We start from the raw sequence: 26906 nt of genomic DNA, 5'->3' as shown, positions 1-26906 counted from the left end.
TTAAGTTAAATGTATTTATTATGCTTAAGTTTAGTCAGCAATCTTGTTTCAGCTCCTTATTATTCTAAATGTGTATATGCTTTTATGATTTGTTAACTCATCTACTTATGCTTATTTCCGCAACTCTACTCTATTCAAAAAAAAAAGAAAAAAAAAACAAATAATAATGAAACATAATTAACTAATGCTCAGGCAAACACTTTGCGCACAGACTCTGGCGACTTCTGCAACAAACGAAGGGAACAGATATTGAGGAGAGTTGATAGAAGAGAAGAGAGAAGAAGAGAAGAGAGGAAAAGAAAAAACTGAACACAATTCTACGAGCTGTTGGTTTTTTTGTTGTTAGTTTTTGTAAGCGAAAAGAAAAAAGTGGAGAAAATGGAAAAAAAACAGCAAAGATATATTTTTTTTGTTTTTAATTTTATATTGAGCAAAATACTTTGAGAAATTTGATTTCTTCAACAAATTTAATTTACACACATATACATATATAAATATATAGACCAAATTAAGTATATATACTAAATATATATATTATTTTTTTATACCAACTTAAGAACACACACACACACACTTATACAAATATATATACAAATATATAATTTATACATTTGATGCATGTACTACTATAAAGTTAAGCTACAGAAATCCTTAATGAACAGAACAACAACAACAAGTCACATACATTAAAAAATGTACTTTAAACCTTAATATATAATACATATATAGAAATCTTTATATATTTTACATATTATTTAATTGTAATAAATGCTTAGCGCTCTTAGTTTGAGAATAATTTGTTTTATACCAAATACAATATAATTTATGCACCTAATTTAGACACGAATACACACACACACACATACATACACAACTACATATATGCACTTGTGTATTATCTATAAATTATATATATTATCATTATTTTTTTTGTAATTTTTTTTTTTTTTTTTTGTATTTTGTTTGCTATCAAAACAAAATCCCATAATAAAAATACATTTTTAATCGAACCAAAGCGTTTTATGTTTATGCCGATTTCCTAGAATTTTTCAGCTATATATATATATATATATATATATATATATATTTATATATATACATTTTATCCAAATATATATTTTATATTATAAAATATGATTTTGTTGGAATACAAGTTTTGGATATGGCGTTTTTATGAACTTTTTTTGTTAAGAAAATATATAAAATATTTCTATTCAAATGCATTGTGAGCAGAATTTTTTAAATTTGTTTATAGATTATATATATATAAATTTTCAAAAATTTTTTAGATTTAAAAATTATATATACTTTGAGCTGAAATATTTTTAAAGGCAGCTTTGTTTTTTTTTTTTAAATAAGTACAGAATAATATAGGATACCTATTAATGGGTATGTAAACATTTTTTTTTTTTTTTTTATTTTATTTATTTTACTACTTTAAAATATTTAAAAAAAATTATATATATATTCAAACATTTCTTTTACCTAATTTGTTAAAAAGCTTGTTGTTTTAATTATTTATTTATTTTCTTTCAGCAGAATATTTTTAATGATTCGAATTTGGTTGAGAATTAAAAAATATTTTCAGCAGAATATAAAATTTTTCAATATTCAATGTTCAATAGGAAAATTGAAATTATTTTAAAACAGATTTCAGCATTTGAATAATCCAAGATTTTTTTATACATTTATTTTAATAAAATATATTTTGAGCATAATAATTTCCACTATTATTTCATTTTATTTTATTTTTTAATGCTACACAATTTTTAGTATTTCATATTTAATTTTAATTTAAACATAAAAACGATCAAGAATACTTTTATTTAAGAATAATTGCATAAATTTTTGTTTTATCTGCAAGAATTTCAGGTGTGAAAAGCAGCAGTAAAAGAAAACTAGTAGCGGGCATACTAAATAGTATAGAACATACATATTACCAAAAAGTAGGCGGACTGCAGTAGGCGTATCAATGAGCTACATATATGTATATATGCATATGCATATGTGTATATACATATATATTTATATGTATATCGATGTATGTAGGAAAGTAGAGAACGTAAAGGGCATAAAGGAAAGTAAAAAAAAAAGAAAAAAAAAAACAAAGTGTGGCTTGGATAGGTTAGCAATAGGAAGCGTTAAAAGTAAACATAGATACACAGACACACACACACAGACAAACAGACAGATATACAGACGTACAATACATATATATATATATACTATATATAGGGAGCATTGCAAACATATGAAACATGTATACCAAACATATATATAGGTATATATATAGGTGTGCAGCACAATGTATTCAAATGCAGGGGAAATGAATTCAATTACAGCCATGAGGTATACATATAGAGCGAATAAAGAGAGAGGGGAATGGAGGGAAAGAGAGAGAGAGAAAGCCACAACGTAGCCTAAAATAATGCGAATTATATTTGTATACCCTATACATACATACATATATACATACATATACATATATATTATACATAATGAAACATCAATACACACACACACACATAAACACATACATGCAAGTACACCCTCACACACACACATATTGGGCACAACTGGCCAATTCTACAATACATATACAATAAATTTACTATATACATACGTATATATGGATATATATAAATTTATATATATGTATATATACACACACATATATATATATATAATTATATATAAATTTACATATATATATTTCTATAGATAAAAGAAAAACAAAGAAACAAGGAATAGTCCCAAAAAAAGTTCATATATTTGTACAATAGTCAGTAAAGTGGAGCAAATATCGGCACAAGTGTTGGGTACAGTTGAAACAAAACACACATAAACAGTAAAAAACAAAACACACACACACACACACACACACACAGAATGCCTGAAGAAGTAAATACCAATATACAAAAAATGTAACGATAAAAAAAAAAAACAAAAACAAAAACTAAGAAAAACAGAAAACTAATAATACGATGAGTAAATGAACAAAATTTTATGGTTTTTGAAACAAATGTTATCGATTAATTGTAGCCTGTAGCCAAACGCAAATGAAAATGAAAAGAAAACTCAATATCGCAATTTGTTTCCCAAATTATCTCCCCAAATAGTTAAATGCCTGTGCGAGTGTATGTGTGAATGCCATGCGCATTCCCGACTCATTACTATTATAATTGTCATGATTATTGTCATTATTATTATTATTATTGTCATATTGAACAAGTTGAATTTGTGTGCCACGCCCATTTAACATTTACCACGGGCCGTGGTCGATGTTTATCGCAAAACAAAACAAAAAAAAAAAACTATACAAAAAAAACCAAAACAAAGAAGAAGAAGAAAATAAAAATAAAACGTATTTTTTTTTTCCTCAACAAAATGTTTCAATAATGCTAATGAGAAGTGAAAGTAACAAATGCAATTAGCAATTAAACAAATGAAAAGCAACAAAAGCAAAATCATAACACAACAAAAAATGGTCAATAAAAATCAAAATATTGTTTATTAGACAAATAAATGTATTTTTTGGCAAACTGATTTTCCATATGGGACATTGAGTGTATGGGATCAACTCGGCGCTCTTCTATGCAATTCTCAGCATCTCATATATGCTGGCACCATTCTGAGTCAGTCGCATTTGGACTCACTCTGTTTCTGATTAGAGCCAACAGCTGTTCTCAGCTTACTGGGGGTGAAAGTATAAAATCAGAAGCTGGGCCTCTCGTAAAGCTCATTTAGTTGCATTCGTGGACAACAGCTGATAAGAGCTAGTGTGCTGGCATTACTCCAATTCTCTATACGCAGCGTAAGCATTGAAAAGGTTCATTAGAATACGAATTATAGCAAACCCAATCATTATCATTATCATTAGCATTAGCATTAGCATTATAAGCCGCATTATCATTGTCTAATCAACAATGGCGATGACTCGCTGCATTATTAGCTTCTCCATAATCAGCATTATGCATCATTAATATTAATATAGTTATCATGATCATCATCAGTTATCATTACCTCATCAGTATCATTCATCAACATTTTTTAATATTAATAGAATTGCTATTATTATCATTACCATTATCACCATCAACAATTCTATTAGTATAATTTAATGATGACATCATCATTATCATAATTTATATCGACATCAATTGAGTTTCTAAAACTTGGACTCTTTAAATGTGTTGAAAAGATCACACAATTTTTTCCCAGCCTTGTCTGAGGCCTACGATAACACTAGCTCTATTCTGAATTTAGTTAAATACTGCTACTTAGCATACATATTAAACTCTTAACTATTTGCTTAACTGAACTTGTGTGCGCTACCACGATAATGATCTTCATTGCTAATTGTTTTTGTCTCATTATTGGATTTTTTTTTTTATTGAATGCACTTGGAACTGTTTCAAGTACAGGCAAATCGTTTAGGGCTAGGCTAAGCCCGGTCCGGCCTAGTACTGGAGCGGCAACCGCTGGCATTGCTCGAGTTTGAGTCCGAGATCGATGGGCACTTCGGACGTCACGCACGCCCCCACTAGGGGGAATTTCAGCCAAGGCTGATGGGCAACCAATAGACGTACCGCTCACGGCTCACGACAAACGCTTCACGTACAGTTCTATTTCAGGGCGAGCATGGGGGGGCGTGGTGCGATCTAAGCTGACATTGATGTGTCGAGTCGGGAGCTCTGACGCATTCTGCTAAGCGCAAACCTCAAGTTTCAGCCGCAAATTAAAATTTGTTGCGACCGCAATTAAGTTAATCGCGCTAACATTGTTGTTGTTGTTGTTGTTGCTGTTGTTGTTGCTTTGCTTATAGCATGTTCTCATGCTTGTGCAAATTGCTTATTCATATTTAAAGAAAGTCAACAATTCGTTTTCATGTTCTCACAAACGCTGGCCAATTACCTTCCCCTTTATACAAATCAGTGAAATATACCGAAGCTATCTATATAGTTTGCTTTGAATACCCTGTAAAAATGGCATTTGGGTTGCTTCAGTTGCGAGGTAGTTATTCAACCTTAACCTGTTATACTCAATGGCTCGAATCATAAGTTCACTTGGCTTATGCTCAATTTTGTCTGATATCAGAAAGAGTTTGAGCTTCTTTTAAACTGTCATAAACTGTTATACATAAGGGCTTGAATCATTAGAATATTTAGTGAAACTCCATTCAGCTAAGCCCCCATTTGCTTGCTTGTATAACAATTGGTTAGCATATCTTGAACACTGTTATACACTGTTAAAAACTGTTATATGCTTAATTTTAGTGCACATTAAATTCAAACACCATACGCCTCGCATAAGAACTGGGCTCTTTGAAACTGTTATAAACTGTTATACGTATAACTTTAATTCTGTTGGCTTCATATATAATTTACTGCTTTGCATGACAATTGGTTGTCCCCTCTTTCAAACTGTTCCAAACTGTTATACACAAATTCGGCAATCGTAATTCGACCCTAGAATAACTAAAAAGCTACCCACTTTTCGCTTTCAATAGATGAGTTCATAATAAATTATGACTCATTGTTGTTCAACAGGTGTTTGCTATGCTCTTCTCTTAACGCCACTTGAATATGTAGCGATGTTTTCATATTTTGTTTTTGTTTTTTGGCTAATTAGTTGGGCGTGTTCTGGGCATTAAATCATTTATATGGATCCATATGCTGTTGGGTCTGTTGTCGTGCTGAGTGTCGCTCAAATCGTGCAGCTGTGTGGGAAATTAGGAAATCTGTTGAGCAAATTTGTCATTCCACTAAAAACATACGGAAAAACACATAATGAGTGAGCTGCAAAGAATGTACTGAATGTATTACGAATATGTCATGTAACATGGGATGACTTTGATCTTCAATCCCCATAATTATCCCTATGAATGTTATAGATACTTAAGATTAGATTATAATAAAGCCTAAGGCTTTGATCGTAAGTATCTATTAAGTTGTCTCGTGGATCTACTCTAGACACTTTGTAAATTCCAAGTCGACATCTTACAGTCAGCTCTACAATAATAGCATTGATCATGTTGTCTAATCCATAAACTGCCCACAGTTAGATCGTCGTTCAGCTCTGATGTCTGTCTGTCGAGAAAATGTTAAGCATAGAAAATAAAGCACTGGGAACTGTGTTAATTGCGGTTTAAGGTTTAAATTCGTTTTATGACCCTGCATGTCAAGTGTTCTCGCTCTCTCTCTCTCTTTCTCACTCTCACTCTCTCTTTTCTAAACACTTTTTGACAATTAATTGAAAAAGTTGTTTAAATTTAAATTCAAGTTCACTGTAGACTTGAGAAGAAGAACAACAATTGCGGGTGGAATTAGTACAGTGAGTGCATTAGAAAAAGCTAGCTGAAGTTATCGAGAGGCTGAATACTCGCATAAGGTAAGTCTAGATTGGATTAACTTAAAGTAGATTACGAAATTTTGGTATGAATACAATATAAATATTCAAACTCGATTCGAGTTGTTTAGTATTTGAAGACAAAGAAAGTATATATAAGTCAGTCATACCAATATCATTTGTATAAGGTGATCAAGTAAGGGTGACATACATGAAAATTGCAATGGAACAAACATTTTATGCGACTAAACATTATTTTCAATTTTTTATTTAAGCTATATTTTTGTAATTTTAAATAAAACAAAATATTTGTAGGTGTAAAATTCAATTTTATTCGACTCATATCAACAAGCACACAGAGTAAAGGGATATGTGATATTAATACTCTAATATATAAATATATTTTTATAAAATATATATATGAAGCTCTTAAACGAAGTGACAAGACCTACTAAAGCGATTAACAGTTACTTGTTAATTGAGACTTAATCAGCTGCTAAAATATAGCTATAGAAAATAATATCACTCTAATTGGTCACGCTCTAAGTGCAGAGTATTTAACCGTCGCATATTGCCGCTTTAGTGAATTTTCTATGTAAGCAGATCTCACATACACATATAAACAAATAAGCTGAAACAATGTAAATATTAGAAAGAAAGAGGAGTAAACAAATTGTTTTATATAACTACTCGAAGAAAACATTTGCAATGAATTTCAGTTCGGTTTAATCACCTCACTCGATCAGCACGTAGTTCCGATGATTACAGCTAAATTAATTAATAGCCGTGAATTTGTGTATACCCTGAAGGCATAGAGAATGCGAGATCAGGGTATATTGGTTCTCTGAAATTGCATGTAGCAAGCAGAACGAGGCGTGGCAGATGCCATAAAGGTATATATGTATATTCTTACGATATAATCGCACCGTTCTCGTAGATGACAACAGCGTACGACCTGAAATTTTCAATGTAGGCTCGTGTGTGCTAGATCTAGTACAAATTAATCATTTTATCGATAAATATTAATAAAAATCGATAAATTGACTTGTTTTTCGGCATATCTGATTTGCTGCATTGCTGGGTATCTCCCAGTCGCGTACACCCTTACTTGTCTTCAGCTTTCTGCTTAGTATTGTTACGTTGCTCGGTCCCTTCGTTTCACACCCCATTCATTTGCCTATCGAATAAATCTCATTACTTTAGAAGTTTCCAGATATTATTATCATATCAGTTGAAGTAAGAAAATTCGATCACATGCCTTTTGTTTCGTCATTTATTGTTCACAGTTCACAAAATCCGAATGCTTGCAATCAATTTGGTATTTCACATCTATAAATAAGGCTTAAAAATAATATTAAAAAAAAAACAAAAAAAAAAATATTTTTTATATATATATGTAAAAAAAAGTTATTAACTTTAAAATCTCGCCGCCAGCAGCGCTAGGGACAGGGCCACGCCCACAGACGCTGCGGTCGTTGAGGCGCCGTTTCTGTAGCCATAGTTGTTCAGATAGCCGGGCGGCGGCGGGGGCATGGGCTGGCCACCGTTGTAGGAGAAGGGTCGTCCATGCTCGTCGGTGCCGCTGACATAGTAGGCGCCGTTGCCGCCCGCCCCGCCGTAGGGGCCGCGCGCATCGATGCCCGCATACCCGTAGCCATACTGGGGATCAGTGCTGCCCAGGCTGCCGGGCGGATGCATGCCGGGCGCGCCTCCGGCGTGTGAATTCGACCAGGCACCAGCGCCAGCGGCATTGCCAGCATTCCAGGTGACGCCGCCGCTCTGGGGGCTCGCTGCGATAAGAGGGGGGACAGTGGAATGGAACACGTTAACACTGCTAATCCTTGTTGCCATTCACTAGAACTGGAACTGGAGCGGGCACTGGAACGGGATCTGGACTTACCTGAGGCGAGGCGGGCGATCAGCAGGCAGCATATTCCAAGCGCAAGCGCCATACAACTCCGACGATCGGTTAAAGACATGTTTAGGCTCTGGCCAACTAACTGCAACTAATTCGCTGGCGGCATCACGTCAACGGTTTTAAACTGGTTCCCAAGCTCACCCCAACCCCCCGTCCCGCGCTCGGCTCGAACTTGTTTTGCTTGCCTGAACTGCGACTGCAAATATTGTTGTTGTTCAGCGAGTCATCATCATTGTTGTTGTTGTCGTTGTTGTTGTTGTTGTTACTTTTAATTGTTTAGCTACTCATTGCCATGCCCTTACCTTAGCGGGTATAGTCGTCGTGTCACGAAACACAAATCGGCGCAGCGATCAAGATAAACCCAAACGAGTCGAAATCATTGCATTTGCATAAGAGAGAGAGAGAGAGAGAGAGAGAGAGAGAGAGAGAGAGAGAGAGAGAGAGAGGGAGAGAGAGAGAGAGAGAGAGAGTTCGAAGGAGTAAAAGAGGCTGAAGGAGAGAGGGGGTGAAAAGAGCAGGAGAGATTGAACAGGTGATATTTAGATAGGGAGATTGATAGAGATTGAACCGGAATTAGATACAAAGAGAGAGAGAGAGAGAGACACAGATGCAAAGAGGGAGAGAGAGAGAGAAAGGACGAGATTGGACAGGAATTAGGTAGATAGAGATAGAGAGAGAGAAATTAAGAGATTAAACAGAAGATAGAGAGAGAGAGAGAGAGAGAGAGTGCGCAATATATTATATGTACATTTGTATATAGGGTGCCAGAGAGAAAAAGACAGAGACAGCAAGTTCATCTCTTCACTTTCAAGTGAAAGGCAGAGAAAGAAACAGAAGGCAAGGGATAAAGAGTGAAGAGGGAGAGAAGGCAAGGGATAAGTAAGGAGAATGAGATGGCGAAAGGAAAAAGGAATGGGAAAGATAGATTAAGAAAAGGAGGAACATAGAAAGCGATAGTGTGAGAGACAGAGAGAGGAAGTGATAAAAACAAAATAGATAGATATATATATATATATATATATATATATATATATATATATGTATATATATAATGTATGTATATATGTACATATATATAAAGACAGAGACAGCTAGAGGAAGCACATAGAAGAAGAAAAGTAGTGAACTCATACGAGAAAAAGAGAAGAAGCGAGAGGACCCAGAGACAAAGAGACGAGAAATCTGTGTGATCTCTTGCCTCTCTACGAGCATTAGAAAAAACCGTTCAGGCAATTAAAAGTCTTTCGATGATGATAAGTCTGTGAGCGAGAGAGCATCACATATTCAGCTTGATCACAATTATTTTGGTGGATTGCATAAAATACCTCACAGAGTAGTTTTAGCAATTCACCATGGAGCTCATCACTTATAGAGCATCGACTATGCGACTTTGAGAGCATTGCTGTTCTTACATGATTTTTGTTTATGTTATTTTTGTATTTTTACAATACGAAACACGCAAATTTTTGTGTAAATCTTTTGTTGTTGTAATCTGTACGAATTTACGTGAGAGACGCGAGTTTTTTTCCGGTATAGAACACGTTAATTTGTTGGCTCATTAATGGTATGCATGACGAAGCGATGAGACGAGAATATGAGAATACACACAGACATATACGGCAATATACGTGTGTATATATGTATATTTGGGTACAGCTGCTACAGTTCTCTGCCTATGGAGAAGCGTATTTCGTATGGCAGCGATAAATATGGCGGCTATATGCGAAGCGGAATGCACGCCCACGCATCCCCCCGATTATATAACAGGCAAACAATTGCCAAGTATTACTCTTACTTTTACTTTTATATTTGAAACAGCCGGACAAGTTGACTTGTTAGCACATTTCGACCGCCGGAGAGTAAGAGCGAGAAAGGGAGAGGGCGAGGGAGAGAGAAACAATGCGATCGCCTTGTTGTTGAGACAAATATTTGTGACTCTTGTTGAATCACGAAAATTTGTTTACTTTCTATGCGACTTGTTGTTGAGGCGGCTTTACGTGAACCCAGGCCGAAATGACAACATAAATAGGTCACTCCATATGTCAACAGGTACAAGTTCGAAGCGAGCTGGCAATGGCAATGGCAATGACAGCTGTCCGCTGTCTCTGCTCAGCCAAGAGTTTGGCTATAATTTCTTGTGTGTGTGTCTGTGAGATTCGCATAGAGAGGCTCACGATAAAAACAGCTCGACAAACTGTTGCTACTTGCATTAGAGTATCAGACTAGGCATAAGATTGTCTTCTGTTTAAACTGTTTGTGTCGACTGCCTTTCTGTGCGATTCTCATGTATGCTGGCGCCTATAAGAGCTACAGCAGCTACTGTTGATTATACTATAGAAAACTTGGAGCGTCATACAGAAATATGAGCAATATGAGATACCAGAAATTCCATAAAATGACGTTTCTCAGAGAAGCCCATAGATTTCCAATGAATACTTACCATGCTGTGCGTATAAAAGTCACTTTAACTTTTACTACTCGCTAGATAAGGAAGCAATATACGTTTATTTATATACAGCTCTGCTCTGCGATTCTCAGTCATGCAATGCGGACTCAGACTTTGCTTACACAAGTAGCTATAACTATTTGGACAATTGTTTCGGCTAGCGGGACGCCATCTGGTGTACAAAGTTCGCCTGTTCTCAGGAATTCAATGAAAGCCACAGACCGTGGTGATTAGCTCAAGAAAGCTGCTTTAACTTTGACTATTAGCTATGCCAAGTTCTTAAGTTTCTCCATGGAATTTATAGGCATGAGTACCCCCAGAGCCTCCCCTTTAACCCCTTTAATCTGCTTCTCCTGCAACTGCAGATTTTAGCTTTTCAAAAGGAAAACTTACGCAGATTCCAAAGAGCGCCACCTGGCGATTGTTAACAGGAGACTTTGTTGATCTGGCAACACTGGCGCAGTGCTGCCATCTCCTCTGTGCTCTGCCAATGCGCAGTCGCGCTTCAAGGCACAAATTCGAGCTGCAATCAGAAGGCGCACATAGATGGCAATATTTCGTTGGGTTCCGCTCAACTCAACTCTCTCGACGACGGGCACTCGGCAAGGGTAAGTCAGCTTTGGCTTGTTGGGGCTTTTTTTTGACTACTATGTGTGCGTGTGTGTGTTTGCTTTTGTTTGTTTCGTTTTTACTGCGCGTTTTTCCGTGCTAGCTTTTCACAGCGTCGACTCTCTTGTGTGTGTGTGTGTGTGTGTGTGTGTGTGTGTGTGTGTGTGTGCTGGTGGATTTTCGCTTTTCGGCTTGATAGTGACATTGCTCGGCTCGACCCGCTGCCAAGTTAGCTTTTGGAGGCTACCATCGCCGTGGCTCCGGTGGTGGAATTTCAGTTGCAGCCCAAGCGCCAGCAGCGCCAGCCAAAACAATAAGCATTTTTTTTTTTTTAAGTACCAACTATTTCGGCTGCCAAGTTGAAGATTATAAACAAAATGTGGTGGCTCAAGTAAAGCAAAAATAGTAACACAAAGCCCACAACAATAACTTGCATTGATTTGCAAAAAAAAAAAGAACCGAAAGAGAAAAGAAAACAATTTAAAAAATAAAATAAACAAAGGCAGATAGAAGAATGTTTTCAAGTGAAAAGAACGCACAACTTTAACTTAGCTCTAAGTAGTTCTTTCATAAAGAGCTAACAAATAACAACAACAACAACAACAACAAGAGAAGCGAACGGCAGCAACAGTGAAAGAAAAAATTCATTGCATCTATTCAGGCGCATAAGGAAAATGAGCGCAAAGGTAGGCCAAGAGCGCGCGCTGCTCTACCCACTCTCTCTCTCTCTCCCCCACTCTGTGTGTGTGTGTGTGTGTGTGTATCTGTGTGTGTGTTGCCATGTTTATTGCAGTAGCAACGCTGCTGTTGGCCAAACGGTTTGCCTTTTCTTAATTGTCTAAATGCATTTATGACAAATGCAAAATTCTTAATTGACTTGGCCAATTCAATTAGCATTGCACTAGCTAGCCACGCCCCCTTGCGCCTCCGTCTCTGACTTTACCTTGTTGCTCCGCCAATCGGCATCCACCTGCCCGCCTGGAGCACCAACATGTGGTACATACATAAATTGCAAGTCCTGCACTGGGACTTGAGCCTGTCGAAAATTTGAGCCAAGACATATGTCCAACATATGTCAGACAAGTCAAAGAGAGAGAGAGAGAGAGAGAGAGAGAGAGAGAGAGAGAGAGAGAGAGAGAGAGAGAGAGAGAGTGTGTGTGTGGCAGAGTGTGAGCGGCACAGTGAATGAGCTTTGGCTGAGTGTGTGAGAGCGAGAGAGAGCGAGAGCTAGGATTATATTCGATATCCAGCAGAGTTCAAGTTGTTCGAAATGCAATTTGGCGCATGAACAGCTGCTGCGGCTGTGGTGGGAATAGCAATTCAAATCCTGAACACCAGAAGCCCCATACATGGGGACATATAATATATACATATATATGTGCATATATATATATAAAACATATTCATATTTTGCGCAGCTCAATAAATTCTATTCATTAATCTGTTTTACCCTGACTCTTGCTCTCTCTCTCTCTCTCTCTCTCTCTCTCTCTATGTGCAGACTATAGGCCACTAATATATACATACATATATGCACACATATGTTCAATATATCTACCATATCATCCATATTGTATCCTATCTCATTTAGTTTCCTTTTTGCCCACATCTTTGGCTATATTTATAGAATTCGCTGCAAGTTTTCCTCATAAACATTTCAATTTTATTTGAAATTTTCATTCCTGAAATTGTTTTGAAAAGATTTTTACACATTTCTTGGTATTCAGCGGTATTTCGTATAAACAAAATAGAACTTTGATTGATGGAGTGATTATTGGACAGCTTTTGCGCTTAGGTATTTGCAATTATTGGATTTGTTGACTCTTGAGGCAGCCCGAAAATTTAATATATTGCGTAGATTAATTGTTAGTAAATCAATTTGATTGATTGCATGCAAACTTTACTGATATGTAAACAGATTCTACGCACACTAGGAAAGGGAACATTTGTAGGATTGGTATGAAAGAAGTCTATTTGAGTTGGGTTTCGAGCTGCAATTGCTGGAGAAATAGGACTGGAAATAGGCATAAATTGGAATACGCGGAAACCAGATCTAAATGAATACAGTTTTTAATTACAATTGAGCTCTACATAGACCTCTGAGTCTTACGAGTCGACAAAGTCTGCAAATATTGATATGTTAATCAAGTCAATTCGCTTGTGAAACTCGAGCGACTATAATCACATAATCATAATACAAATATATAATCTATCTATATATCTTCTTGGCGCTGAAGATGCTGGGAATTATAACTTAAATTATTCACTTCCGTTGCAAGACTTTTTCATGGGACTGACCGCGACTCAAATTCCAATTTCGAAATTCCAAATTTCTAGAGAGCGAAATTCAATTGAATTTCTGTTTACATTCAGCGATTCGCATCGGCTCTGTTTACCGAGCAGCGTCAAGCTCTGGGCAAATATAGCTGCCAAAGGCCCGGACCGACATATGTAAGCCTGTCGTCGTCTCACTGCCGCCCCCTCCCCCTCACCGGGGCGGAAAAACAAAACAAAGCAAAACGAAACGCGCAAAAAAGGAAAACTGCGCAACAGTTTTCATTCGGCTGATGGCGTCGCCGATTAATGGCATATTGTAAGTGAGTGACTGTGTACATACAGTGGAGACTGCCTAAGTGAGCAAGCAAATCGAAAATGTGCTTTGCTCGCATGCATAGCATGCGCTTCTATGCGATTCTCATTGGTCGAACGTAGCCCTGAATGGACTTGAGCGGGGCTACAAGACTTTTAAGGTATTCTTAAAGGTTAAATTGGTATATTAATAATATATTTATTTTAACATATATTGATATGGAATATTTAGTTTATCTAATAATCCCTAATAGAGCTGATATTAATATACCTATGCCTATTAAGGGTATTCTAGCCCAGCACACCCCAATGTGCTCTACTTATACTATAATCAGCTTTTTTATAGTATAGGTAGCATACAGTATGGGGTATGATAGACTGCTAAGCTTAGTAATTGATCGATTTTCTCGATTAAATCTATATTGATATCTATTTTGTTGTTTGTGCAAGAGGCCCACTTATGATATATTGGTACTATTTTTGTACGCCTGTAACACATATAGATTATAGCCGATATAAAAGCTTCTTTAATTAATTTTCCAGATAAAAATGTCAAATTTTTAATGAATATCTATTTTAAGAGTAAATACATAATGTATCATCATAATCATATATAAAATCCCTATCGAATATGCTTCAAACTGTTTAATTGTTGTTAATCAGTGTTCGTCTCATGTGAGTGTTCACTGTAATACGACTGTCCTGTCCAGTGTGTGTGTGCGCGTGTCTGATGATATGATAAATCTATGTAATTATTGGACATGAATCTATTTACTTGCCCTACCAAGCATTATCATTACGGATATATGTGTGTATATGCATATAGATATTGATATAGATATATGTATGTACATATGTATGTGGCTTTAGTCTCTGTATATATTTGAGTGTTTGGGCTCGGATTTTGTAAATATTAGCAGAGTGCGCGGATATGCCAGATATAAACAATAGACGCACAGCAGATATACATAGATGAGATATACGCTTCAATTGCCAATGGGCAATAACAATTATTATTTTGCGTTCGATCGATTGACGAAAATTCCTTAGCTAAACAACAAATAATGATCGAGTTGAGCAGAGAAGGGTAAAGCATACACACACACACACACACACATATTTGTGTGTGGTTACAAGAATTGAGTCAATTAATTTGTTTATAGTGCAAAATCATTTGAATGCGAGCAACGAAACGAAGAGCCTCTATGGCTCCAGATAGATTTCGGCTATATAGCATCGGGGTAGCCGACATCGGCACCGGGCATCGGTTGCCATCGGCTACGGCTACGGTACCGGCATCGCTTTAGCCATAGGGCTTCGTTCAGTGTAGATTCGACGGTCATGGGATGAACATCGGATATCGTGCATACGCGTTATCTCTGGCGCCCCCCCTAACATTTCTACACACACACACTCACTCACTCACTCTCACTCTCTCACTCTCTCTATCTCTCTCTCTCACTCTCTCTTTCTCACTCACACTCTCATTAGCTGCCTTTCTCAGGCCAAGTTGTAGGCGCGCGCCCTGCAAATAAACAACGACACTGAAAGAAAAAAGTCCAATAAAAAACCAAAACAAAACGACTGAAATAACAACAAAAACAAAGCAAAGCAAAAGAAAACACAAGACGAGTTGAGATAACTTAAATATTGTATTCAATTTATTTGCGTTGCCAAATTTGTTGCTGCCTTTGTCGAATTGCCCAAACATGTGGCTCACCGATTGCGGCACGGTAGGTGTGAGCCTCTCTAAGTATGTGTTGTGCGTGTGTGACTGTGTGACTGTGTGTGTGCCCAAATATGTGGCTTATCGCTGCACTGAGGACAATTGCGAATGGGTATTAAGTTTTTATGGACCTGAACTTGTAGCAATAAAATCGTAAGCAATGTATATCCAGATATATGTATATATATGTATGTATGTATGTATATATATAAAAATATATATAAAAGGAATAGGCGAATACTTTATTGGTGGTCATTGGACATATTTTTTTCTTTATTTTTCTTTGTTTCCTTTTTTCTTTTGTAATTTATAGGCATTATAAAAATATATATATTATATGTATATATTATATATATTATATTATTATATTATATTATATTATATGCATACATATATTGAACATATGTTTAATAGGCTGTACATATGTACGTACAGCTGCGGTCATAAAAATTCTAGTGGAACTGAGCACTACGTGCTGGGCTAGCAAAATTTAATGACTAAGTAACTTAATATCGATAGCTAAATTTATAACAATTAAATAATCATTTTATTTATATTATTCATTTTATTAATATAATAATAATTTTATTTATATATCATAAAATTCGTAATATTCGTTTGAAAGTATTTTAAATTATATTTTAATGAAAATTTTATAATGAGTTAATACATTTTTTTTTATATATAAATTTTTTTTTATATTCTTCTTTATTTGTTCTATAGATTTATTAATATTTTTTGTATATTTTGTTTATGGGTAGTTCTGTAGAATATTTATCGCAATTATAGTTATATTATAGCTCTTGATTGACACTACAATAGGTGTGTGTTTTCAAGATAATTACAAAAAGCCAAGGGATTCACAGGCTACAAAAAATATTATTTTGTGCAGAAAAATATCATTCAATTTCATAAGCATATTTTTATTGCCTTTCAATTAACTTGTAATATCAGTTCCCCATTTAAATATCCAAGATTCTCAGTTTTCGTATTTCAATCTTTAAATTTGGCAAACGCAGCCAACTTAACGCTCTTTAAATTTGCTATCAATATCAAGTTGATGGTTTGAAATGTTTGATAATATTGCACATTTTATATAATCTTTCATATACCACATTTCATATGAAGTATGTGCGATATAATGTTACTGTAAATAGTCAATTGACTAAGCACTCGATGCATGCACATTGCAGCCATAGGGCCATAGCATAATCATAACAGCTGCAGTCATTAATTAATTACAATTGAAATTGTGCTGGACGTTAGGACTCGACAAATACCCTGACCGAAGTATCTTGTCTTTTTAATAGACATTCCCTTTGGATTGTGGGAGTAAAAGGGCAGATTTACATAAATATACCATATGAAGAGTATCAATAGTAGAAGTAGCTATGTATATACTAAATTTGCTCAAATTAATTTGTTAAATGTGTTAAATGTTTGAGCTTTAAAGAAATCTTAAGGCTATAGAAAGAGTTGATGATTTAGTAAAAGAAATTCACTCCCTATCACATGAGAACAGGCATACAGATAGAGGCACAAGGCTAACGTTTTAGTCCCAAACAAGACAATTTAGACTCTCTGTAGTTCGCTTTGCTAAAACTAATATACCCTCTGGGCAGATCCCGAGTGTGTGCGGGGTATGCTAACGATGCTTCAGACGATAATTACAATACTGCTCGAGTTAATATTAGCTGACTGTACATAAATGAATCGATGCATGCAGCGCAATATGCACTTAAGTTCCTCCATGTACTACAATACATATATATGTATATATATATATATATTGAAGAGTGAACCGCAGTTGAAGTCAGTTCAAGCAAGATTTTACTGTATGCCACAGTTGATAATTATCACAGAAAGATTGCTAAAGAAGAACTTAAACGAATATATAATTGGACACCCAACTCTCAATCCATATCGGGATTGTCGAATATTTTTAAAATATCGTATCGATGATATTTTCAATGTGATATTTGATAACTAACTTAAAAATATCAAAATATATATATTTAAAAATTTTTTTTTTACTTTTTCTTACAATAAATTTATCATCCGTCACAAAAGAACAAGAATAATAAAAATAAGTATTTTTTATTTAAATGATAAAGACCGCTTAACTTAAATATATCAAAAATATCGTCAAAATATTCGATATTTAGGCAAAAAATATTTACTAATATTAATATTATTAATATTAATATTATTTAGATATATTTATGCATACATATTTTTTCATACAACAAAATATCGATATATTGATATTTTGATATATTTTCAACAACCCCAATCTATATACATATATGTATGTATACTATACTATATGTATATATAATGTAGGCTAATATGTATATATATATATATCTATTTATCCCGTCTGCTGTCAGCACTTTCTTTTCATGTGCAAAATATCTGAAGACAATGAACAAAAGGGTCGACACGACTTACTCTACACATACATACATACATATACATATATATCCATATATACATATATATCTACCATATGTATGTAAAAACTAAAAATGCCAAAGCAGAACATTCGAGCTATTGACACGACAATGTGGTTCACACATACTTACACACACACATACAGATCTAAATATATAGGTGGCAAAAGAAAAGTGAGAATTGAGATATGCACAGCAGATAGAATACATAGAGAGCAAAACAAAATTCAAAGAGGCGACCCTCGACGTTGAAGTGCCGGCGCCAGCTGGTAGATAAGACGAGCTATTATCAGATGTACTACAGTAAACAACAACAACAACAACAACAACAAACACTCGAGCACAGGGCTGGCCAATTAGCTAGGTACACGGCGCAATGTAGGCTAATTAGATTTTAGCATATTTATCCAATGGGTAATTCCAATCTGTGCAGCTTTGCAGGTAAACATTTGCATACGCCTACACTCGCCCACTGCATGAGCAGAGTTGATTGGCTTTCTTTGTTTGTCTTGCGATTCTATTGAAGAGGAAGATTGAAAATGCGGAATATTGGTGGAAGTTTCTTATCTTTATGTCTTATTATATTAAGTATAAATGCTTCTGGCTTTGACTTATTAGTATTAGGATCTTGCGGATTAGAGTCTAAGAAAATCTGGATTTAATATGCTCACATTACTGAACAAGAGACTGGAGCTTCAGATTTGAAGTTTAAAAGAGAGACATAAGATAAGAAATATTTATATATGTATATATATAAATAACTATATCTATATATGTATCTATACTCGATTTTTGGGGATGTTACAGGTCTTCTATCTTAATCCGCTTTAAAGCTGAGTTCAGCGAGAGTATTCATGAGGCTTGGAATACTGTTGAGCTGCTTCCTAGACCATTCTAGTGGAGGCACTCTATTTACTATTATCTATCCCATGTGCTTGATCTCATCTACAGAGAGATCTTGATCTATTATATTATCTATTATATAGAAAGATTGTGATTGAAAATAAGTCCACATCTTTCATAATACTACAGATCAGTCTGACTAATAGACCCAGACATAAAGTACAGCCCAGTCCTGCATAGATATAAATAAATAAATCGACATATTAGAGCAGTTATAAGTAAAGCCTATAAACATTTACCAGTCTTATAGATAGAGTGCTGCAGAAGTGTTGCAGCCAGAGCTTACATGTAAAATGCTGTTGAGAATCTCTATGGCAAGACCCTAAATTGACTGGAAAGTTCTATAGAATGTAAGAGACATCCCTTAGATACAAATCTGAATATCGAATGTTGTATAAATGATAAATCTAGATACTATATAACTTTGATAATTTTAATTCAATTTTGGCTTTCTTCTCTTTACTATACAAATATGAGTCCCTATATTACATTCGCTCCAAGTTCAGCTGCCCCAATTCCTTGACTTGGGTTTGTGGTGCGCTTTGATATCTTTGATATTCCCACGAAAAGGTGCATTAATCAAATATATTTGCTTACAAGTTCTTCAATTTAAAGTTGATTATATGTTATGCATATCCGGCCATGAATGCCAGCTGATGCTGAGATCTCGGCTCAGCTTGCAATTTGCATGCGGATAATAATGGACTTCAATGCGCTCCCGTCCGACTGTAGCCAGATGGCGATCCAGTTCGGTGCGCGCGTGCACCAAAATAATTCGGATTATACATATATACACATATACATACATATATAGAGTGGCTAATCGAGCGGCATTGTGCTGTTGATATTGTGTTCTGATCTGCTTTAATGGTCTCTGCTTTGCATCTTACAGATGACACGCTACAAACAGACCGAATTTACGGAAGATGATTCAAGTTCAATTGGCGGCATTCAGCTTAACGAGGCGACCGGTCACACCGGCATGCAGATACGCTATCACACGGCGCGGGTGAGTACAGCTACACACACACACACACACGATACACACGATACACATTCACATGGCCAGCCGGCAACGAAAGCAATTCCATAATTTAGCCACACATCGTTCCCCTCCCTCTCTGTCGCACTGCATGTCTTCCTCCATCTCTTTCGCTGGCAATGACCCAAAAGCAGCGTCCGAGATTTGATTAGCTTGAAGGTTACGACTGCTCGCATCGTATACGTACAGAGAGACTCGCAAATTTGAATGCCGCACTCAAGAGCGGCTCTTAAAAGCATTTACAGTTACTCTTTTTACAGTTGTACAATAACTAAATAGATCTTATATAAACTACAATGGCTTAGAGGTCAGGCTTCAAGTCTGAATTGTAGCTCTTAGGCTTAGGCAAATTCCATATAATTACATAAAATTTATTAATGAATCTAAGAAAATATATATCCTGACCTCTCTATGGTATATATAACATGTATAGAATATATAGAGAACATATAAAAAATTTATTAAATAATTTTCTGATAACTTTTAATCCGATTATTTCTTAAAAGAAAAATTAAAGTTCCTTCTAGCTCCATTTCGCCCCGTTATTTTATATAATTCTAAAGACTTTCTATTAAAATAGACTATGTAAAATGTTCAATGGATTGATTATGGAAATCTACGAATACCATAAACAGAAATTTTCTTCAAAATAAAAGATACAGCCTCATTCCAGTTAAACTATTTTATGGAATTCTAATTGGAAAACTTTTTATAAAAATAGTTTTATTATTAAAATTTACGTTTTCTATAGCTCTGATCAATCATCATCGGGAATTTTCTTTAAAAGAAATCTCACCTTATTTAAGACTCTCAAATATTTATTAAAATAATTTTGACATCCCAAATATTTCCTTTTAATAGGCCACTTGGAATTGGCGTTCGAGAAATAGGACCGAAAAATGGCTGTTGATTACAACTTTTGTCATGACCATAGTCATCTTAACGCTGCTCACCATGATACTATCGAACAGTTCCGATAATACCAATCACGTAGTGCACGTTCAGCCACATAAGAAGGGTAAGTATTTGGATAACAGAGATTCTCTTGAAATGAAATGTGAATTATTATGTGCCACAGAACCATTCTTTAAAATATAAATATATTTTATATAGTCTCTATATACTTGCATCTATAATTTCAGATTGTTTGACGGCGGACGAGTTGCCCTGCCTGAACGAGCACTGCATCTTTGCGTCGAGCGAGATTCTGAAGTCCATAGATGCCAGCATCGATCCCTGCGATGACTTCTATGGCTATGCCTGGTAGGACCAACAGTCGTAGCTCGTAATACAAATGCATAACAATTGCTTCAATCCTTTGCAGCAATCAATGGATCAAAAACAATCCCATACCGGAGGGCAAGTCCACCTGGGGCACATTTGGCAAGCTGGAGCAGATGAATCAGCTGATCATTCGCAACGTGCTGGAGAAGCCAGCGAAGACGTTCAAGTCGGAGGCGGAACGCAAGGCCAAGGTCTACTATGAGTCCTGCCTGGATGTGGATGAGCATATGGAGAAACTGGGCGCCAAGCCAATGATCGATCTGCTGAAGCAAATCGGTGGCTGGAACGTAACGCAAACCGGCTTCAATGTGACCAACTGGAAGCTGGGCAATACCCTGAAAATACTGCACAACAAGTGGGTTGGCCCGGAGTTTCCGAAATACCCTTTTAGGAAATATCCTAACTCGATCTTCTCTTGCAGATATAATTTCAATTGCCTGTTTGGCTGGGCCATTGGGGAGGATGACAAGAACTCGACCCGTCATGTCATACAGATCGATCAGGGCGGCCTGACCCTGCCCACCGCCGACTACTACAACAACAAGACGGACATCCATCGCAAGGTGCTCAGCGAGTACATCGAGTACATGACCAAGGTCTGTGTGCTCCTGGGCGCCAACGAGACCACAGCACGCATCCAAATGGAGGCGGTGATCAATTTTGAGAAGAAGCTGGCCAACATCACCATTCCAATGGAGGATCGACGCAACGAGGAGGCCATGTATCATCCCATGAAGCTCAAGGATCTGATTAAGCTGGCGCCGTTCCTCAACTGGACGGATCACTTTGACAATGCCATGCAAATGGTGAACAGGCGCGTCACCGATGAGGAAATTGTCGTCGTCTATGCGCCCGATTTTCTCAAGAACCTCTCCAACATCATCTTGAACATGCAAAAAACGGAAGCGGGCAAAATGTAAATATGCATTTTTTTTTTTGTTTTTTATTATTTCCTATGTCTAAGAATTTTATAGGAGGGTGCAGATAAGAGCTCGCTCTATCTCCTTAGAGGTTAGGCAAAAGTGTTGATGTCGTTCAGCGTTCCCTATTATGCATTAACTTACGATGGGATTTACAATAGTTTTATAGTTATATTATATATACAATACAAAGGATATAGTATGCATTATATACATAATTAATAGCATGACTGCTCAAGTCTAACATGAGATAATCTTGCTGTTGAGCAACTGTTAGTTATTGCTAGTAAACTTTACGCTAACAGCTCACAAATCTGTAACTGTTGACCCTTTCTCGACGTCTGCTAATGCATACAACTGTTGCTGAGTGCGAGCGAAATGGCTATTGAGGCCAATCAGAGATGCTTTCGCATAGTCAGTGGACGAAGCAATAAGCAATAAGAAATTGAAACTGTAAACACAGCTCCGCAGCAATTCAGTATTGAGCATAGCTGGTATATAACTGTCAAACGCTTTTCGGTGTCTGCAAATGAGTGTCTTTTACCTACACTTGGAAAGAAATCTCAGAGCGCAACCGATTGCATCGGCTCTCACGCGAGTTCGGCTGCGATCGGTTAACAGCCGTTTTATTGTTGCTTTGTTTCGCTCTGCTTGTTCGCCGACCGTTTGGTTGAGTGTGTGCATGCATTGCAATGCATTGGTGTGTATGCGTGTGTGTGCTCTCTACGCGAATTGAGTGTGTTTTGTGCGCGAGCATTGAGTTTATTCTGCACTTACAAAAGTCACACGAATAGTTTCACTCAAGGCTCTCAACGAATACAACAGAGGGCGCTCAGAGCAAGAGCGAGTGAGCATTATATTTGTCGGTTGAGCACGCGAACCGGGTTAGAGGCATCAATCGGTTAACAGTTTAGTTTAACATTTACTAATTGACAACGAATTCCGCTTTTGCAGCACGCTGAACAACTATCTGATTTGGCAGGCGGTGCGCACGCTGACCAGCTGCTTGTCGAAGCCCTTCCGGGATGCGTATAAGGGCGTGCGCAAGGCGCTGATGGGCTCCGATGGCGGCGAGGAGGTGTGGCGCTATTGCGTCTCTGATACGAACAATGTGATTGGCTTTGCCGTGGGCGCGATATTCGTGCGTCAGGCATTCCATGGCGTGTCCAAGCCAGCGGCGGAGCAAATGATTGGCGAGATACGTGAGGCCTTTAAAATGAATCTGCAGAATCTCAGCTGGGTGGACAAGCAGACGCGCGAGCGCGCCATTGAGAAGGCCAACGAGATCTCCGATATGATCGGCTTTCCCGACTACATCCTCAACTCCGACGAACTGGACAAGAAGTATGAGGAGCTGAATATCACAGCGAATGCGTACTTCGAGAACAACATCCAGGTGGCCATCTACAATCTGAAGAGCAATCTGAAGCGACTGGACCAGCCGGTGAATAAGACCAATTGGGGCATGACACCGCAAACGGTGAATGCCTACTACACGCCCACCAAGAATCAAATCGTCTTTCCCGCCGGCATCCTGCAAAAGCCCTTCTTCGACATCAACAACCCCAAGAGCCTGAACTTTGGCGCCATGGGCGTGGTCATGGGCCACGAGCTGACGCACGCCTTCGACGATCAGGGCCGTGAATACGATAAGTTCGGCAACATCAATCGCTGGTGGGATGCCAAGAGCATCGAACGCTTCAACGAGAAGGCCGAGTGCATTGCCAACCAGTACAGTGGCTACAAGCTCAACGGACGCAATCTGAACGGCAAGCAGACATTGGGTGAGTCCCCAAATTGAAGCGTCTAACTCGATTAGCTACAACTAAAATGGTCTTCCATTCCATAGGCGAGAACATAGCCGACAATGGTGGGTTGAAGGCGGCCTATCATGCCTATATGAAGACCAAGCTCGATAAGAATGCGGACATTCTGAAGCTGCCCGGCCTGAACTTGACGCATCCCCAACTCTTCTTTGTCTCCTTTGCACAGGTGAGTGCCGGTACATGTATATTTAGCTGATGCATTTGATATAAATATGATGCTCCTATTAGGTCTGGTGCTCCAGCACCACAGATGAGACCAATTTGCTGCAAATGGAAAAGGATCCCCATTCGCCGTCACAGTTCCGGGTCATTGGCACACTGTCCAACATGAAGGAGTTCGCCGATGTCTTCAACTGCAAGGCCGACACTCGCATGAATCCGACCAAGAAGTGTGAAGTCTGGTAAAGCGATTGATTCGACACACAGATCTCACAATCTATTTTTCCACACACACACACACTAAAAACGAGACAAGTTGAAATATCAAAGAGAAGAATTTTACGAACCGCCGTTCAACTAAGAAAAACCAAAAACAAAACAACAACTATTTCTCGCAAAGGCAACGTTTGATTGTCCATGTTGCCTAGAGAGCTATTTCGTTTCAGATGTGTGCTAAATGTCCTTTTGTTGCCAATCGATGGGCCTGCAAAGTGATGAGAGAGCCAAGGGAAGCCCAAGAATTTCAAAAGTCTATTCAAGCTTATCGTGGGAGCTGTCAATTTCCCTATATATGCGTGAGAGATCATATTTAATTGGAATATTTTTGATCAGAATAACGACCTGGCTCGATTTTAGTTTACAAATATCCTATTCATAAGCCCAGCCCGTGGTACCGCCTAGTCGGCCCCACCCGACTCGAGCACTCTTATATGTTTTCTTCATACATTTTAACTTGTTGCAGCTGATTGTCTTAGACTCTATGAGTAACTAATGAGTGGACCTGTAGCTCAGCATGTACTTCTTAGATCTTCACTTCCTTCTACCTTATTCCATTCGATAATATTTTAAGTTCCTTGGGTTTACCTGTGGTCTACAGTTTCATACATATTCTCAGCGATCGTCTGTAGTTATCGAGAACTAGAGACTCGATCGAGCTGGGTTCGCGACTGCAGCAAACGCTAGATCCTCATATAACCCGGAGATCCTCAGAAACCAGTCAGCCCCAGTTCATTCTCAAAGCGTTTCCTGTTTTGTTAAGTTTGAATCAAGTTTCAAGTGGATGGAGAGTTTGCCTCTACAATAACCTAACTATTCCGTGTCTTTCTTTTGCGTTTCACTTTGCCTCTTTTAGGCCTCTTTACTATAGCTCTGATAAGAGAGAGATGTGTATATAGAGATATATACATATATACCATATTTCAATGCTTTGCAAGCCCATATATACTATTCTTGCGGCTAGCCGTGGTCAATTTTGATTTGTATTATTTAGTACTAAAGATAGAGAAAAACAAAAACAAAAACAAAAACGTCAGTCATTGTGCCTAAGGAAAAGTGAAAGAGAATCTGACGATAAACCTATTGCATACTTTTGGGAACGGGCGCTGAATCGACTTTAAGCCGAGCCGGCGCCAAAGCCGAGACTTAAATGAAGAGCGAAAAGCGAAACAAGAGAAACTTTTTTAATTGCGCATTACGAACAATATCTATAGTGGAAATTACTTCGTCTTTGTCCTAAGTTACCTATAAATATAATATATAATATAAATATATATATAAATATAAATATACATGTATGTATGTAGTAGATATAAAAGAATTTGTAAACTGCAAACAGTCGAGATGGCGACATAACTAGCTATGGATAGAATTTTGTTTTCTATATAAATTTAGTTAAGTGGGATTACTTTCGATATGTCCGCAAAGATTTAGAGAACGACAATTTGCGAGTGATCGATAACAAAATGAAAGAAAGAGAGAACAAGAAGAAGAACAAAAGTCACACGATATCCAAAGATTTCTACATACTATATTTAGATGATTATCAGAGCACAAATATGTGTGAACCAAAGTTTTTCCATAAACTAAGCTTTCTATGCAGGCGTGCATGAATGGGTCTGAATGCGTATGTGTGTGAGTGTGAGTGTGTGTGTGGTGTGTGTGAGTGCAAGCGAGATAGAGAGCGCATAGAGCACATATTTGGTGCAGTTATTTCTGCCTTTTCGTTGCCAAACTTTAAAGTGCGAACAATATACCAAAAAGCGAAGAAGAAGAAGAAAAAAAAAATAGAGAACCGAATACACTTTTGTATTTTGTGTATAAATATATTAAATATACCAAATATACTAAATATACTAAATATTCTAAATATACATATAACTAAATGTAGATTGAAATTAGTCTCACAAATAATTGGAAACATAAACAATTTTTTTTTGTGGCTAGAAAAAGTTCTAAATACATAAGTATATAAGAAAAGAAATAAAAAATATAGTATGTATATTTGATATGTACTAAACTAATGTTCAGTTCTGTTATATTTTGCTTCTGTTTTTGTATTTTTACTTTGTTTTTTAAAGATCGTATATCAAATGTGACCATAGAAAAACTCCAATCAAATGCAGATGCATTTTAGCCTAGATCGATATATAGAAATATAGAACATGAGAATCACTGGGAACGCATTTGCCACATATCAAATCTCAAGTGAATACGTACTAGAATGATATGTGTGCTTAGTATTATAAATGACATAACAATATCGAACAATATATGTATGTATATAAACGGATATACATATATACATATATATTGCACAATGAGAACACCAAAATGTATGGAATTTATTTAAAACTCCTTCAACTGTCAAATAGTTGGATACTCCAAGTTGTAAAATATCTCTATC

The 26906-nt window shown here is 36.8% G+C and overlaps 2 protein-coding genes across 5 annotated transcripts; one reads left to right on the top strand and one right to left on the bottom strand.

Annotated features, from left to right (window-relative positions):
• Positions 1–7603: 7603 nt before the first annotated feature.
• On the bottom strand, positions 7604–8394 carry LOC115564642 (uncharacterized). The gene is made up of 2 exons (XM_030389205.2): positions 8249–8394; positions 7604–8138 (listed from the first exon to the last, which is right to left on the bottom strand). The coding sequence occupies exons 1-2, from the start codon at positions 8325–8327 to the stop codon at positions 7765–7767; spliced, it is 453 nt and encodes a 150-aa protein (XP_030245065.1). The 5' UTR covers positions 8328–8394; the 3' UTR covers positions 7604–7764.
• Positions 8395–11298: 2904 nt separating this feature from the next.
• Positions 11299–26262, top strand: Nep3 (M13 family metallopeptidase neprilysin 3). 4 transcript variants are annotated; one of them, XM_089264271.1, is made up of 9 exons: positions 11299–11320; positions 19885–20001; positions 20896–21052; positions 21177–21297; positions 21359–21673; positions 21740–22234; positions 23193–24022; positions 24088–24230; positions 24293–26262. In XM_089264271.1, the coding sequence occupies exons 2-9, from the start codon at positions 19885–19887 to the stop codon at positions 24467–24469; spliced, it is 2355 nt and encodes a 784-aa protein (XP_089120397.1). In that variant the 5' UTR covers positions 11299–11320; the 3' UTR covers positions 24470–26262. The 4 variants fall into 4 exon arrangements, with proteins under 4 accessions (XP_089120397.1, XP_089120396.1, XP_030246014.1 ...); XM_089264270.1 differs by lacking the exon at positions 11299–11320 and adding an exon at positions 11802–12007; XM_030390154.2 differs by lacking the exon at positions 11299–11320 and adding an exon at positions 15233–15643.
• Positions 26263–26906: the final 644 nt, after the last annotated feature.

Source organism: Drosophila navojoa, chromosome X, assembly GCF_054131105.1.
Source record: "Drosophila navojoa isolate 15081-1374.11 chromosome X, UAZ_NAV_1.0, whole genome shotgun sequence".
In the NCBI taxonomy this organism is placed as follows: Eukaryota; Metazoa; Arthropoda; class Insecta; order Diptera; family Drosophilidae; genus Drosophila; species Drosophila navojoa.
The sequence above is the reverse complement of the archived record's forward strand: the minus strand, read 5'-3'. Positions and strand labels throughout refer to the sequence as shown.